The 16216-nt window shown below is 48.1% G+C and overlaps 7 protein-coding genes across 7 annotated transcripts, besides 1 other annotated feature; 3 read left to right on the top strand and 4 right to left on the bottom strand.

Annotated features, from left to right (window-relative positions):
- Positions 1-629: 629 nt before the first annotated feature.
- On the bottom strand, positions 630-1979 carry M437DRAFT_28190 (uncharacterized protein; the record flags this gene model as incomplete). The annotated part of the gene is made up of 6 exons (XM_041019132.1): positions 630-840; positions 900-1001; positions 1058-1160; positions 1226-1302; positions 1367-1661; positions 1808-1979. Coding segments are annotated over 6 exons (960 nt in total), but the record flags the coding sequence as incomplete, so codon positions are not given.
- A 998-nt stretch (positions 1980-2977) lies between these two features.
- Positions 2978-3887, bottom strand: M437DRAFT_62047 (proteasome endopeptidase complex, beta subunit; the record flags this gene model as incomplete). The annotated part of the gene is made up of 3 exons (XM_041024015.1): positions 2978-3591; positions 3647-3803; positions 3858-3887. The coding sequence occupies 3 exons, from the start codon at positions 3885-3887 to the stop codon at positions 2978-2980; spliced, it is 801 nt and encodes a 266-aa protein (XP_040884684.1).
- A 274-nt stretch (positions 3888-4161) lies between these two features.
- Positions 4162-5044, top strand: M437DRAFT_71470 (cytochrome c and c1 heme-lyase; the record flags this gene model as incomplete). The annotated part of the gene is made up of 3 exons (XM_041025677.1): positions 4162-4326; positions 4387-4712; positions 4768-5044. 3 exons carry the CDS (start codon positions 4162-4164, stop codon positions 5042-5044), a joined length of 768 nt encoding a protein of 255 aa, XP_040884683.1.
- Positions 5045-5054: 10 nt separating this feature from the next.
- On the bottom strand, positions 5055-5747 carry M437DRAFT_35879 (uncharacterized protein; the record flags this gene model as incomplete). Its single annotated transcript, XM_041019340.1, has 1 exon — positions 5055-5747. The coding sequence occupies one exon, from the start codon at positions 5745-5747 to the stop codon at positions 5055-5057; it is 693 nt and encodes a 230-aa protein (XP_040884682.1).
- A 452-nt stretch (positions 5748-6199) lies between these two features.
- Positions 6200-8569, top strand: M437DRAFT_38266 (pre-mRNA-splicing ATP-dependent RNA helicase PRP28; the record flags this gene model as incomplete). The annotated part of the gene is made up of 1 exon (XM_041019804.1): positions 6200-8569. One exon carries the CDS (start codon positions 6200-6202, stop codon positions 8567-8569), a length of 2370 nt encoding a protein of 789 aa, XP_040884681.1.
- A 411-nt stretch (positions 8570-8980) lies between these two features.
- Positions 8981-9449, bottom strand: M437DRAFT_37935 (guanyl-specific ribonuclease F1; the record flags this gene model as incomplete). The annotated part of the gene is made up of 2 exons (XM_041019743.1): positions 8981-9116; positions 9184-9449. The coding sequence occupies 2 exons, from the start codon at positions 9447-9449 to the stop codon at positions 8981-8983; spliced, it is 402 nt and encodes a 133-aa protein (XP_040884680.1).
- Positions 9450-10566: 1117 nt separating this feature from the next.
- M437DRAFT_71466 (uncharacterized protein) lies at positions 10567-11388 on the top strand (the record flags this gene model as incomplete). Its single annotated transcript, XM_041025676.1, has 1 exon — positions 10567-11388. The coding sequence occupies one exon, from the start codon at positions 10567-10569 to the stop codon at positions 11386-11388; it is 822 nt and encodes a 273-aa protein (XP_040884679.1).
- Positions 11389-11607: 219 nt separating this feature from the next.
- Positions 11608-11970: a sequence feature (Protein overlapping with rRNA (M437DRAFT_36967, KEQ67656.1) was converted to a misc_feature.).
- Positions 11971-16216: the final 4246 nt, after the last annotated feature.

The following is a 16216-nucleotide window of genomic DNA, read 5'->3' as shown; positions in this document are numbered from 1 at the left end:
AAAATGCACAATATCATTATGGAAAGGAGTGGTGTCCTCCGAGAGCGACGACTTGTTAGCTCTCCGTGGGCACGCATCTGATACCGATAACATTTATGCCTTTTTATAGTGTATATTTTGTTCTTTCACCACTGCAGTCGAGAACATGAAAAAGATAGATTGTACCTGCAACAATCGAAAGAAAAAAAGACATTAATCAGCTAATCCCAACCGTCCCAGTAGGTTCAAACATCCTCCCTAACACTGTTCACTTCATAAGTCGTATGCACCACAATCCTGCCCTCTTCCTCTTTACTAGCTCTCCCTCTTTTCTCATCTGTACCTTTTCTGCCTCTAATACTCCTCAAACTATGGTTTCTACTAACGCTGCCCTTTCCCAAAGTACTGTCTTCAGAAGAAGAAGAAACACTACCTCTTCTGCTCTCTGCTTGCCGCGACAAAACAGAAACAATAGTCATGTTTCCTGTAGAGGGCTTATAGCCGTGTTTGGCGTAAGAGTGTTTTCTTGTCGTTTGTGTTGTTGTTATTGGGGTTTTATTTGGTGAGGAGGATGTAGAAGGAGCAGCCATTTCGATATCGTAGTTTTCGAGTTCGACGTCTTGGGTGCCGTCGAAAATGCCATCCGTGTCGTCGTAGAGAGGACATGGCGAGATGGCGCGTGAACGCTTTCCGCCTATTGTAGTAGGAAAATTGTTGCCTCCTCCGCCGAGAGGGTTCGATTTTTCGTTTGAAGAGGAGGAGCGGTGGGTGTGAAGAGAGAGGAAGGGGAGGTGAGTATTGAAGAATGGACGCAGGCAGGGCGCGTTGGCGCAGAGAATACAAGCTGCTAGTTCGATTTCGCTGGATTTGTGTTAGTTGACTTGTTGTTGAAGGAAGTAGGGACGAGAGATAGGACTCACGACCAGACTACGATGCTCTGGAGTGTATATGTGATATCGTCGTCGCCTACGCGAATCCAGGTGACGATGCTAAGGAGGCGTACCAGACTGATGACACAGGAACTATAGCAACCGAATTAGTACAGCATCACTAACAGCTGTGCAGGGCAAGTACATACATCGAGCCTAGCGTGAAGACAATGCTAAGAATAATCTTTTGTCTGAGCTCAAGAGTCAATCTCCATACGATTGGTATGGGCAGAGCCAAGATCATCAAATCCGCTGTAGTGAAATTGTTAGCCTTTTGCTGTCGGCGAAGCAGTATTGACACAAAGATGAAGACTCACTAGAGATATTCATCACACCATTGCCAATATAAAATGCCTTCTTGTTGATACATCTCGAGGCAGGAATAGCCAGGTCCCTGCAAGCAGATCAGTCAGAACTTTTGTACAGATTGTTGCTTAGATGATATCGCAACCACTCACCAATTAGCTCTAACAGGCACACAGGCAAAGAGACTTGAGAAGATGGCACCTAGACCATAACCCACAGTGCAGAATGCACATATCCACCACAAGTATCTGAAGTTCTCGATAGGGAACAATCGTCGGTATAGCATTAGGACCGACATCTTGACGATCAGCATGCATACCGAGTAGATCATGGCAGCAAAAGTCCAAACTTCCAGGAAGGCGGGCGAGAAGTCTGCAACACTGACATTCCATAAATGTTTACCCTGTACATTGTCAGTATATAGGGCAAGATTGAAGAGGAATTGTACTCACCAAGCCAACTTTGACTAGATATTGGAAGCAAACTACATCGAGGTAGAACACGAATGCTGCCAGAATCATGAGATCTGCTCTTTAGTCAATAGACTGTCCTATACGAAGGTCTCTTATCGTGAGTAGGGCTGGGATACTCACAGTCATCCCAACTGACACATTTGACCAGTTTGATGCGCGTGTATATCCTCATCGAAACGAAAATGGTGACAAATATGACACAGATAATATTGCATATCGTCTGTTGGTATCCCGTACTATCGGGATTGGTGAGATTGCTGGTGACACCCGGTGGTGGTGGTCTCGCCGGTATCGTTGTCGGATCACTCATGTTTGCTGAAGTCTTGTTGTGTCTGGATCACGAAAAGGCTTCGAGAAAAGGTAGGACGAAGGATCAAGAATAGGATATATGGGACGGAAACAAACCCTCCACTCATTAGGCATGATTCAGCTGTCTACTCAGCATGGTCGGGAACAAGACCTTCTGGTGAATATCCAGGCATGTGTCAAACTCCGCCGAGCACGAGTATCATCCTGCAACGAAGCTTACCAGACTTACCAGAATAAGGCCTTCCAACTGTGGCAAAAGAGCTCATAAGGAAGCTTGACACGAGAAGAATGAGATGCTTCGATAATCGAAGAAGCACGTTGGAAGGTGCGAGGCGCCATGGCAAGTGCCAGTTTCAGAAAACTGACGAAAACTTGGAAGGTCTCACAGACCGACAAGTGGAAAGTCTGCGCAGAAGGTACTCAACCTAGACAGCGACTGACGAGGACGAGCAAGAGTGTGTGCTACTAGTGCTGTCTTCATGACATAGAATAGTCGACCAATGCGGTGTTTGAATCAGTGGATGAGAGATGGTCTCAGTCAGAAACTATGTTTGCGCAATCATGGTGATTCAATGGCGAAGGCATATTTCCAAGCTTCGAGAAGACTGTTTATTAGAAAGGATAGAAGGTCTGTAACAGGTATTCGCACATGAAACGAGAAATGACTCGCGGGTCGAGAAGTCGTCAAGCTGATGGCTGAAGCTCGGCGTCGACGTGGGCGAACATCTGTCACATGAATGGCTACAGAAACGTACTGTTTTCTAACCGGGGTGTTGTCCGGTGAGTAAAGTCGATTCAGGAAGGTCATTCTTCCGAAGGAGTCACAGAAAATAGCATCAGATGAAGAGGGTGTGCATGTTTGGACGTGCAAAAGATCCACTTGTTGGTAGTATACATGGGTGCAAAGCCTAACCCCCGTTCTGCTTAAAGAGAAAACGCCGTTCATGTCATGATGCCGAATTACGCGTGCAGTTCCATCATCTATGCTGTTTGGGTGCCGTAACCTCTGATGCCTTCTGCGAATGCCCAGCTCTGCTTTTCGAGCTTCTCAGACTCCTTGAGATCAACACCTGATTGACCGTCGATGACGGCGATGCTGTATTGATCCATACTCCTTGCGTCGCGGTAGAAGAGGACCTTCATACACTCTTTGATGGTCTCAACGGCCTCTTCCCGAGTCAACTTGGCTGCTGCCTCTTCGTCGGGTACCACGCGGCGGAGGACGGGTTGTGCGAGGTGAGCACCGAAACCGGTAGCAAGTGTCGGGGCACTGAAGGTGGTACCAAGAAGATCAACGCTGGCCAGGAAGGGCTTCTTGTTGTCATCGAGACCTGCAACGAGGATGGCATTCCACAAGGGGTTGAAGTCGGAGCGACGCTTGTACATGACTTTGCTGAGGTATGTGTGCAGGTTCTTTGCTGAGAGCTGGGTGGCATCGTCGGAGGATTGGTAGTTCTCGTTGATGTTGAGGGTACCGAGAAGGCGATCGAGGTATTGCATGTCGGAAACATCGCCACCAAAGCCAACGACGGATTGTTTGTTGAAGACGCGCAGACGCTTGACATCGGTGAAGCGGGCAAGGGAACCGTATGAAGCTGAAAGAGAGTCAGACGTGATGTTGTACTAAGCAGAATGGCCGAGATTGTGTACCTAAGTTGTCGGCGGCGATGACAACACCGTCCTTGTACTTGATGCCGATGACAGAGGTACCGGTGACGATGGGTGACTGAGTATGTTGGATAGGACCTGCGTGATCTTGGTTGCCAAAGTGCGAGTAGTCGTAAGCGCCGTAGACATCGTCTCTAGGCTGAACAGGCAATCAGTATGGAAGCGGCGCATGATTGCAAGGAATGCAGCTTACTCTGCCCCAGCCGTGAGGGAAGTGGTTCATTGTGAATTAGAGTGTTGTGCGGGATGTGGGAGGTTGAGTGTCGGTATAGGGAGTTCAAAAGAGAGACGAGAGATGTGACGAGAATTAGATGGTCGATGGTTGATTGTATGCTATTGGCAGCTACTGGGAGTCGCAGCGCAGTGACGCGCCCGCTGGAGCTTGGATGATGGCTGGAGCGGAGACTTGGCGCGCCGTTGGCCGCGCTCGCTGCTCATGGACTTTTTGTTTCGACATGTGATAGTCACCGCAACTAGACTCGTCCAACACACTCAACATGTCTGCTGCAGGAGCCGACGCATGTCCAGTCGACCACGAAACTCGCCAGGCATGGCTGGACCACGCCAAAAAGGCAAAATCACAAGATCTTCCAGCACCTCCGCCACAAGCAACTCCATCGCCGCCGATACCCACCAGCACACCTCCTCATGACCTCCGCCAGGTCCCTATCCAGACTCGCTACTCTCTCGACCATGGCGCATGGCTGGCCATTCTACCCAAGAACATGGCCATGATGTCGCCAGCACAGCGGGGTGCTCTCGACACCTTCCGCGAGATCTCGACCATTCCGAGAGCCCTATCCGCCGAAGGTCATGACGCTGCCACCAACACTCACAGTCCCGCAAACAACGAGCAAGAGTCTGGAGTCGATGAGAAGAGTGGAAACTGGGTCTATCCTTCCGAGGAAATGTTCTTCAACGCCATGAAGCGCAAGAACTACGATCCTGACGCTGCCGACATGCGCACCATTGTACCAATCCACAACGCCGTCAACGAGCAGGCTTGGAAGGAGATCAAGGCTTGGGAGAAGGGCAGAGGCTCTGAAGCGTGAGTTTATCTCACTAGTCAAGATTGCCATCACATAAACTAACTGTTCTACCAGATGTGGTGGTCCTCGCCTTGTTTCCTTCATGGGTCAGTCCAAGGAACTGACTCCTCGAGCACGCTTCAACTCCCTCCTGGGTTACTCCAAACCCTTCGACAGACACGACTGGATCGTCGATCGTTGCGGTACTCACATTGACTATGTCATTGACTTTTATGCTGGCAAGAATGAGGGCAAGCCTGGCAAATCTCTCAACTTCTATCTTGATGTCCGTCCCAAACTCAACAGCTGGGAAGGCATCAAGATGCGATTCGAAAAGTTCTGGGGTCTGTGATATGTGTTGTTCATCTAGGAGAACGAGATCTTCGTCTCTCGTCGAAGCCGAGACCTCTTCTGCCTTGTGTTTTTCTCTCCACTCTTCCGGATGTTGAAGCAGGCGCTTCCTGTTTTGCTGGCACGAAATCGACGGCCTCTCTTGGATTCTTGGCCCTGTCTTGTTCCTTTTTCCTTGCAATCTTCTCATGGGCTGCGACCAACTTGTCGGCATAGGCCCAATCAGGGAATTTTGTCGCAACCGCACCCTGTGACCATGGTGTTGCATACTGGTCTTCTTGACTGATACCGGCAAAGTCGAGTAGTTTGGGCAAGAGACCAGGGTTGCGCAAAGCAGAGGAGTGGTATAGTCGTTGGTTAAAATGGGTTCCTTTCTTCTTCAGGTCGAGAAATCTTGCGAACTTGGTTGTCGTGTCTGGTGGTGGTGAACCAGGTGGTGATGGTGGTATTTGAAAGTTGGGAACTGGCGGCATGGTGAGGTTCCGGAGCATGAGACGATTGGCCGTGTAGGGTGATGGCGGAGCAGAGGCATCATCGTCTTCAGCCAAGTTTGATGGAGGCTGAGGTTCTGGCATAGGCGAGGGACCAGCAGCTGGGCCAGCAACTGGACCAAGAGCCGGACCAAGCGGAGCAGGTGAGGCTTGTTGGACTGAGGCGGTTGTAGGAGGAGGTTGTTGCGGTTCAGTGGTGGATTCGACGATCATGGTGGGAGCTGCATTATGGTTGTTCGCTGTAAGATAGTTAGCAGGTTGTAAGATAGGCGATGGTAGGATATAGACATGCAATTCACGACTTCAGGCAGAGCTTCACCAATTGTCTTGTTTGCGACGGCCTAGTATGTGACTTGATTAGCAGCCATCCATTCTTTGGCGCGCGATTGTCTGTCGGCGTGTACCTGATTCGGCTTAGAGACGGGCGCGATATTGTCATCTTCATCCTCACTACTAGAGTAGCCTCCTAGACCCAATGCGCCGCTCATCATGTATGTGTTGTTGCGCGGAAGAAGGTGCGGAGGAGAAGGTGTTTCTGGAATGACGATGGTTGATGGAAGCTTTTGCGGGCAGGCTGCACTCTCGATCACATGCGAATCACGAAACCATCTTCTTTTCTCTCTGACCAACACTTTCTCTTACACACAACTCCTTACAGATTCGCCATGGACCCTCCTCCGGCTCCCCCGTCAGATGTACCACCGCCACCGCCTCCTTCAGAACATGTCGCCGCTCCGCCGCCGCCTGTCGTCGATGTGCCTCCACCACCAGCACCCGACGCTAATGACGAAGAACTTGGCCCCTCAATGATGCCCTCGAAGAAGCAAAAGAAAGGCTGGGGTACCGTCAAGCCCAAGAGTCAACCACTGGACATCGAGGAGATCCTAGCAAGAAAGAAGGCCGCAGATGCCGCCGCCATGAAGCCAAAGTTCTTGTCGCGTGCCGAGCGAGAAAGGATAGCACAAGAGAAACTCGACAAAGAAGCTGCCGAAGCCAAGAAGAGATCAGAAGCTGAGCGCGATTCTTTCTCAAAGCCACAATCCAATGGTACCCATGCCCAGATCAACACGGGCAATAATCGTTCCATGGATGGTCGCCCAGCCATACCCACTGGTCCCAGGAGTCAAAGAGGTGGTCAACCTCCTTCGGGTCCTGCTGGCTGGAGAAACAAGGATCAACACAATAGAGGCTATGACATGGCCCCACCACCTCCTCCCAAACAGACTGCCATTGTGAATGGCAACCAGACTGCAAAGAGACTCACTCCTGAAGAAGCTGCCCAAGCTTCAATCCGCCAAAGATATATGGGCGCTGATCAGAATCAATCAAATTTCTCGGCAAAGAAGAAGCGCAAGCGAACGACTGAGAAGAAGTTCAATTTCGAGTGGAACGCAGAGGAGGATACTAGTGCCAACACCGACCCGCTATACAAGGACAGAGCTGCCCCTGCTGCACGACTGGGAGGTTACGCTGATGCAGACGAGACAGCTGCCGAGAAGTACGCCAAATTGCTCGAGGAACGCGATCCCGAAACTGGCAGGCAGCGAGCACAGCAGATCTTGGAAATGAAGGAACGTCAAAAGGCGTACGAGAGTCGCAACGCCATCGACAAGCACTGGAGCGAAAAGGAACTTTCTCAGATGCGCGAACGAGACTGGCGCATCTTCAAGGAAGATTTCAACATTGGTACAAAGGGTGGTTCTATCCCGAACCCTATGCGTTACTGGCGGGAGTCTGGTTTGCCCAAGCGACTTTTGCAGGTCATTGATCAAGTTGGCTACACGGATCCCTCGCCAATTCAACGAGCAGCTATCCCTGTCGCTCTACAGGCCCGCGATCTGATCGGTGTTGCCGTGACTGGTTCCGGTAAGACTGCCGCTTTCCTGTTACCTCTCCTCGTCTACATTTCTGAATTGCCTGCTCTCAACGAACTCACCAAAAACGACGGTCCTTACGCCATCATTCTTGCACCGACGCGTGAACTGGCACAACAGATTGAAATCGAAGCAAAGAAATTTGCAACACCTCTAGGCTTCACTTGTGTGTCTATCGTTGGTGGTCACTCGATAGAAGAACAAGCCTACAATCTACGCAATGGAGCCGAAATCATCATCGCTACTCCTGGTCGTTTGGTCGACTGTATCGAACGCCGTGTACTGGTCCTCTCACAATGCTGCTACATCATCATGGATGAAGCCGATCGCATGATCGATCTCGGCTTCGAAGAGCCCGTCAACAAGATCCTTGACGCACTGCCCGTAGGCAACGAAAAGCCAGACAGCGAAGAAGCGGAAAACAGTCAAGCGATGCAGATGCACGTTGGCGAACGAGGCCGTTATCGTCAAACAATGATGTACACAGCCACCATGCCCGCCGCCGTCGAACGTATTGCAAGAAAATACCTGCGTCGCCCTGCCATCGTGACAATTGGAAACGTCGGCGAAGCAGTCGACACAGTCGAGCAACGCGTCGAATTCGTCTCCGGCGAAGACAAGCGCAAAAACCGACTCCGAGAAATCCTTTCCAGCAGAGAGTTTGCACCTCCTATTATTGTGTTCGTCAATATCAAGCGCAACTGCGATGCCGTGGCCAAGGATATCCAACGAATGGGCTACTCAGCCGTCACCCTGCACGGTTCAAAAACACAAGAACAGAGAGAAGCAGCACTGCTTTCCGTCCGCGAAGGCAAGACCGAAGTCCTCGTCGCCACCGACTTGGCAGGTCGTGGTATCGATGTGCCAGACGTGTCTCTCGTTATAAACTTCAACATGGCCACAAACATCGAATCCTACACCCATCGTGTTGGTCGTACCGGTCGTGCTGGCAAGTCCGGTGTTGCGATTACCTTCTTGGGTCCAGAGGATAACGACGTTCTTTATGATTTGAAGCAGATGTTGAGTAAGAGTTCCATCTCGAGGGTTCCGGAGGAATTGAGGAAGCATGAAGCTGCACAGCAGAAAAGCCAAAGGGGTGGAAATAGGAAACCCGTAGAGGAGAGCAGTGGATTTGGTGGCAAGGGCGGTGGATGGGCTTAGTCTTTTGAGGCAATGATAGAACCCAATTTTACGAATGATAAACATCACTTGATACTCAAACGTACAAAGTCTATGACTTTCACCGTACCCCCGCTACGACGCAGAGCAAAACATACACTATAACAAGGCACGATTATTTTCAGGAGCAGGAATGTATCCACAGAAAGTCTATAACTCGTCGCTTCTCAGTGGACACTGTTCTGTTTCTTATTAGTATTGTGCATTTCTACATACAACTATACGCGTTACAATTCTTAACACACGGGGATGTTGCAATAGATGCTTTGGAGAAGATGATTTTCTTATAGCGTGATGAGGATTGTGATGGGTAAAGGGCGAAGACGCAAGCTTTTGGTTTCGTAATATGTGTATTCATAATCTTATGCTCCAAAGACTTTGAAGCATTGTCGTTTAATCAGTGCCAGAGCAACCAACAAAGTCGTTTCCAGAAGCGCCGGTGTGAGTGATGGCACCAGCGTATTCGCCATTAGTGTTGAAAACAACTCTGTCAGCACCAGGAGAGCCACCAGTGTAGACTCCAGAAGTCCTAATATACACGTTAGGAATTGCTCTGTATACAGCCCAAACCATGTCTGGTGACATGAGTAACTTACTTGATGGGGAACTCTTGGTAAGGACCATCGACAGGGAAGTCAAAGCCCTCATAGTCATTGTATTGGTGAGGGTAGTTTGAATTGCCGTAGGTGACGCCGTTCAGGTAGTCGTTGTAGCCTGCGTTGAAGGCGGCCGAAACCTGAGAAGCGCTGTAGTAGGTGTTGCCGCAAGTGGTGGATGACTGGCGGGCTTCGAGCTCGACAGGAAGAGCAACGGCAGAGGCTGCGAACAGCATGGCAGTGGCGAGGATAGAGTTGAAGAGCATCTTGATCTCGATAGGTGTGGATGGGTGGTGGGATGGAGGAGATTCAGTCGGAAGGTATATGTAGGACAGCGAATGTGCAATTGAGTACTCAAAGCGAATGGAGAGTCGTAGAGGAAGCTGATGTCTCGTCGCACTGCAGAGATCAGGCTGGTATTTGACTTCCTACCTCTTGTTGGAGGATCAAGTCTCCTGGATAACCATATATCCGAAGACCATGTGCCTCGTTCCTGCTATCTTATCGTCCATTGGTAGGAGTATCAGGGCACAAAAGTAACTTCCAAATTAGCGAGAGCGTGTGCTGTAACAGGTTGTTGATAGTCCATGGCAAGCGTTGTGCTCCCAATTCCCTCCAATCGCTGACTTTACTCGGGCATCTCCAGGTATGCAGCTGTGCACATCAAACCGGTAGTGTTCAGCAGCGGTCAAGGTTGGAAGTAGAAACTTGGCTCAAAAGTGTCGTGCATACTTGCCTTCCTACTTGAGTAAATTGCCCTGAACATCTGTCCTGGTATGCCGAGGTCCCCGAGGAGTGTGCTCCTACAAAATCACAAACAGCCAATGATCTACTGATAAGAAAGCACGTCTTGTGAGGCACAAGTCATGCTTCGGCCGAGGAAAGATGAATGATTTGCAGAGGAGAGAAGAGAGGAGGTTGTGATGCCTCCGCTTCCTGCTGGATGATCGACGAGGCACGGGCCGCCGTCTTCGTGCTATGCTATCCTTGGCAGGCGGGTCGTGTTTCCTCACGTCGGACGTCGCCTCTTGTGTTTGTCGGCTTCTTACACTATCAGCCAATGATACGAGCCATGTGGAAGTGTATGTCGCTCAAGCCTTGAAGTGCTCGGTAGTAAGATTTGCAGATCATATTAATCTTCAATGAAGCCTGAAAGCTCAGGGACAGGGCACGCACGAGCATGAGGCTTACCTTCTCGAAGCATTCATCCGTCAGTCATCATTCGTCATAGGTAGGTCTGAGTAAGATCAAGGCAACAGCAATTGCCAGTAACAGACACATCTCCTCTTCTTTCCCTCACTTTGATCTTTGTTTGTGCCTTGCGACCTACTTCACGTTATACCTCATTGCGACCATTGAAACATCAACCCAGGCTACGACAAAATGGACATCTCACCCCAGATCACCGATTGTGAAGAGTACAAGATACTCTCTTCGTATCTAGTGAATTCAGACACGACAGATGCCACAATAGACAGCCTCACAGCGTGCGCAACGTCTTCGCTCTCCAAGGACGAACTCGAACCACATCTACGCAGATTATGGAACAGCTTTCTTCACCTCTCCAGTCAGCAATCATATTCTTCAAAACAGCAAGACTCGCTTGTGCAGCTTTTACAATCTCTGATCACCGATGCCTCTGTACTCAAAGACACCGATAGTAAAGAGGTCGACTTTGATGGCAGCAAAGTCTGGCAGGGTCTTCCTTTCTTCGGCCAACAAGCCCGCGAATGCTGGAACTTTCCATATCACAAAGAAGTGGATGCAAAGACTAGGGATGCATGGATCAATGTCAATGCATTTGTTGCACGCTTGACTGCTGTGGCAATTAATGAGCATGGCGGTGAGAGACAAGGTTACAGTGCTCTTGACTACTCTCTCTACGGCATCTGGAGTTTGAGAAGTGCACTCGAGGAGGATTGGGAGAACTTGCCTGGTGAGAACACCACCGATGCTTCCGTTGGTGCTGCTGCAGTATGGCTTGCGTATGCCGGACCTACACTGAAAGGTCTCTCAGACAGCAACAAGACTTATAGTGGCAAGGTTGCAAAGCCAGGCTCTAAGTTCAAGGACGAAGAATGGAGAGGTTATACCAAGGATAGATGGCTATCATGGAAGAAAGAGCTCACCCAAGCAAAGAGCCTCGTGCAGGACAACAACATCTCGGGTCTTGTGCGACTAGCTCTAAAAGTCATAGAACAATAGACACTCAGAACGAGAACTCATATTCCATTATATCAAGACTTCATACCGTAGCGTTACTTGATCGTAGAGACACGACGGTGTCAAAAGACCTGTTACATTATGAGAAAGCGACTTGTAGTGATGATTCACATCTAGGGATGGTTCGAATCTACGGATGGCTAGAATCTACGGATGGCTCAAATCTAGGGGCGGCTCAAATCTGCCCCAGCGTGCTTAACATCACATTCGATGCGAACAGTATGGCCAGAAATCTTGACCAGGCTGATCTACTTCCGAAGCCATCGTTCTCAACATCGGCGTCCGGTGTGGGACGAGGTCTATACAAGCGTGATGAAGAGACAAGTCGCAAAATCTCTGTCCATCAGCAATGCAGACACCACGATCTAGCCACAACCCAACGTAGAGCATCTTATCATTCGCGAGCAAAAACGAATTGCATGAACAAAACATACAGCAGCAGGTGGTCACCCACCGTAGTACTAATCTGCCGTTCAACTGCTTATGTATGGCAGAGCGGACGGGATGCCCAGTTTTCAGCTGACTGTGGCCGTATGTACCGGGACACCAAATATTTTGTTGCATATACAGCTAACATTTTGCATGCACTTGCTATTGCAATTTCGCCGATCGCTCTCTGTTCATCTCCTCAGGCACAAGCATGGTTGACCTCAACATCTTTCGCACAGGGATACCGAGTTTGCGCTGTCAAGACGACATTGCTCCCCAAGCAGCGTGCGAAAGGAAAACACAATAGCGAACCCTTGCTACGATATACGGCACGGGTCTAGAAGCAGTCGTGTGCGCCAAACTGCTGACACTTCAAGAGCCGCACTCACCCGACAACGTCGCCGATCTGGTGACAGCTACAACAGCTCGCTGACTCGCTGGCCATCGTACACTGTCTGAATCCAGGACTCAGTCGAGCCGAAACATCTAGCACACGTGTTTCTCGCCATGCGTGTCTCTCGCTATCTCTTGCCGTACTGTGCAAACCTCATGGCAATCGACGTTGCCGTTGAAGGATCAATCAATGAATCCAGAACAGCAGCAACTTCAACCTGTTCCTGAACTGTCATACCCAAAAGAGTCACGACACACGAAGATCTGCCATGTGCGAGGTACGTCTTCCACGAGGTTCCGTAGCTGACGACACAAATCATCACATCAAAGAATCTTAGAAAACTATCAATGAGACTTTCCACTTGTATTGGGTTTACGTGGTCCTCTCTTCGAGCAATACCAATGTTGGGGATGTCTCTATCAATCTGGGCCTGACTGTTTTCAATATATAACGTTTCGGGTCTGCAATCTCTCCATCTAGAGACACATCTAGCATCGAATAGGACATTCTCAGGTATAACATCTCAAACTGGACAGCCCCACTACTCAGGAGACATGCTAGCCCTCATTCCGGTATCCGACTCTCGCCTGCATCGACTCTCCTCCGTAAGTTTGGGATTCTCTACAGGAGCGAAGGATTCCACGTGGGTCCCCGCTGAAGGTTCTGGTCCCGTAGATCACACAGAAGGACTCATTCGTGCGTATCGCTTGAGCTGGACCAGATCTACACGGGATTCGAAAACATTGGATAGGGCTGGACTGGACCCAGTTGTGTGAACTCCCGAGCGATATGGGACCCTCGGAGATGTCCATATCCCCAAGTTCGGAATGAGGGAACGTTTCCCATTCAGTATTGGCGACTGACAGCACACGCGTACGCTGCTAGTGTCAGGAACTCTTCTTGCGAGTTTCCTGCGAGTGATACCGATCGTATACATCACGACCGAATAACGTCAACAGGCATTGTCTCTAAACCAGGCTAACCAGATGTATATATTGGGTGTGCTTTTATACAAATCTGGTTGGACCCGTAGTCCGGAAAGAGCTTATGCTAAGTATGAATAGGTGATACAGTCCCTTCTCGTTATAGCGATTGTTTCTATCTACTACCTCGGTATCGTTATATCGTAATTATCGTTTAATCGAAGACTCTTGGCATTATATACGCTATACGAAGTAGCTAGTTATTTGCGCTTAACGAAGGCTTCTATTCCGTCGATCTTGTAGCACTACCTCGTACTTACTTAGCTACTCGATAACTAGCACTAAAGCCTTACTCTACTACTCTTCGTATAGTCGTAGTAGCTATAAGGCTTCGATAGCTAATTTAATTAGTACATGTAGTAGCTCTTTAAGCTCCTCCTCTAATTTATGGTCCTCCTATAGATTAAATTAAGTAGCTATCTCCTCCTCTATTCGACTAGTTACTATAAGGCTCTAAATAGCTTCCTCGGCTAGATTAAGAAAGCTCTTAATTAACATAGCTAATTAAATTCGCTACTGCTGCTAAAGCTAGTTTATAAGGCTACTAACTTTAGAGGTTACCTCTCTAATTTCTATAGTATCTTGCTATATAGAAGGCCTTAGAATAAGCGTTAAGTAGTACTAGTAGTTAGTAATAGTAGCTTCTAAAATAGTCTACTATGCTTGTATTAACTAGCAAATAGCTTTTAGTATATTAGTTGTTTTAAGAGGGTTTTTACTAGCCTTAAATTAATTAACCATATATAATAGCTAGCGCTTACGGTAGTAAGCTTTCTAAGCATAGATAATACCTTAATCTAGTAGCTAATACTTTAATATAGTATTTAGTAGAAGCTAGTAGATAACTATGTTTTATAGAGGTATTAATCTAATAGCTTCTATAGTAGCTATATAAGCTAAGAAGTTATCTATTAGTAGGAGAACTTTTCGGCTACTAACTTGCTAATTAAACTAGTAGAGCCTCTTAATTATAATATTAGTCTTTATCCATGCCTTACTATTATGCTACTAGTAGTAGCTAAGCAAATTAACATTAATATTAGTAGTACTAAAAGCTTAAGGCTTCTTATGCTTACTAATAAACTAGAGAGGTAGCTTATAGCTACTATCTACATTATAGTAGAAGTAGATAGTTATTTAAGCCTTTTTAAGCTTTATACTAGTAATAGCTTATATAGCTTAGCCTCTATTAGGAGTAATCTTCTAAAAGAGGCTAGATTCATCGCAATTATATGTGTTAGAAGGATAGAATTAAGAGGCTATTACCTATATAGCGACTAGCTACTTAGTAATTAAAGCCTTATTAATTAACAAGGCTTTGCTATATTAAATTCTCTCTATAATGCCATACCTCCTCTTAAATTTATCGAGCTAGCTAGTACTAAATTAAGGTACCTCTATGTCGCGATAAATTAGTAGTTAATGCTAGAAGCGAAGCATAGTAGCTTTAAGAAGGTTGTTCGATATTAGTACTTAAGTCTTAATCTAAAGCTACCACTCGTAGAGGCATACCTTAAGCTCTAGCTAGTGCTACGTGCGAAGCCTCTTCTAAAAAGGGCCTTCGCTAGTATACTCGCTATCGAGATCGCTAAAGCGCGCTAAGAGGCTCTTAGAGATAGTTCCTTAAGACGGTTAATAGCCAAATTGCTACTTAAACTAGCTAGCTAGCTATAGCTAATTAAGTGTGCAGTGCTACTACGCGTAGCGACGAAAAGCTCTATACTACTTAGTAGTAATTATGCATCGCCGGCGAGGCTCTATAGCATGTTTAATATAGCGATAATTAGCTCTAGAGGTAGTGATATATCGAGAAGGTGAGAAATAGCGATAATTATATGAGGAATTTAATGATTGACGAAAAATAATCGCTTAATCGAGAATATCGTTATACGGAGCATTGCTATAACGAGAAGGGACTATACTAGTTCCACCACGCTAAAGGCAAATGCACAAGCATCCGGTGCGGTCCGTCATTGTAATTCGGAAGAACCAAGCTCAGCATAACGCATGATTAAGCATAGCACACATGGGAGATTGAGTTCATCTATGTTGGCCAGACATGAACAACATTGGTAATGAAGCCGGATCACGATAAACAATTCTGGTAAGAACCATGGCATAGCCTATTGCTCGAATTGAGTGCTGTTCTGTAAACACACACAAGGTGAGTGTAAGCGACCGAAGGAGCCGCGACGTTGATCTTATTGGACACTGACAGATAGGCATGCTCGAGAGCAGCAAACAGATCACACCAAAGAGGTCGAGGCTGTCTATCCCAACGGCACTCGGTAGAATAAGATCCCGGTGGGAGCCCGCGATATCCAGAACGCACTGATGCCAGGGTCTTTGTGAGCTACAGGTTTAAGCGGGTTCGCGAAAGCTGCTCGAGCCTTTTCGAGAGCCGCTAGCGAGGTCGTCTAAACGGCGCTCAAATAAATGACGTAAAAAAGGTGAGCTCTCCTCGAGATGCCGCTACACGGCCGCCGGCGAGCGCGTCGGGCCGTTCAGAAAAATGCCAAGCTTTTCCCACGAAGACCCCACGCGACGATCAGCGCTGCCACCTTTCTAGCGTTGACTGCAGGGCTATGGATGCTTGATGGAACACAGCTCATATAGGGCTTTGTTCCCATCACCACTGACTTCGAATATTCACGCCGAAATGAACTTGCTTAAAACCATCAAGATCGTGGCTCAACAGTAATCGCCGTTTGAATGGCTGTGTGGTGATGGGAGAATAAGCAACATTGCCACACAGGGGGACGTTGACAAGCCAAAAGCCGCTGACAAGCGAGGCCCTGACAAACACACGCCCAAGCATGCCCTCCAAGGCGCCTCACCTTGTTCCTCAGCTGAGAACTTATGCTTATTTACGTTCTTGACATTCGAATGTCGAGGCTCACAGCCTATCTTTGCATCTTGAGAAGTCATCCAACATAAGTTATGTGCTTGCAAGTCGTTGGTTGTACTTGCCTGCCTGCCGAGCGTTGGCTTCGAGTCCTGCAAG

The sequence above is a fragment of the Aureobasidium melanogenum genome, assembly GCF_000721775.1.
Source record: "Aureobasidium melanogenum CBS 110374 unplaced genomic scaffold scaffold_1, whole genome shotgun sequence".
NCBI classification, from domain to species: Eukaryota; Fungi; Ascomycota; class Dothideomycetes; order Dothideales; family Saccotheciaceae; genus Aureobasidium; species Aureobasidium melanogenum.
This window is presented reverse-complemented; position numbering and strand designations above follow the sequence as displayed.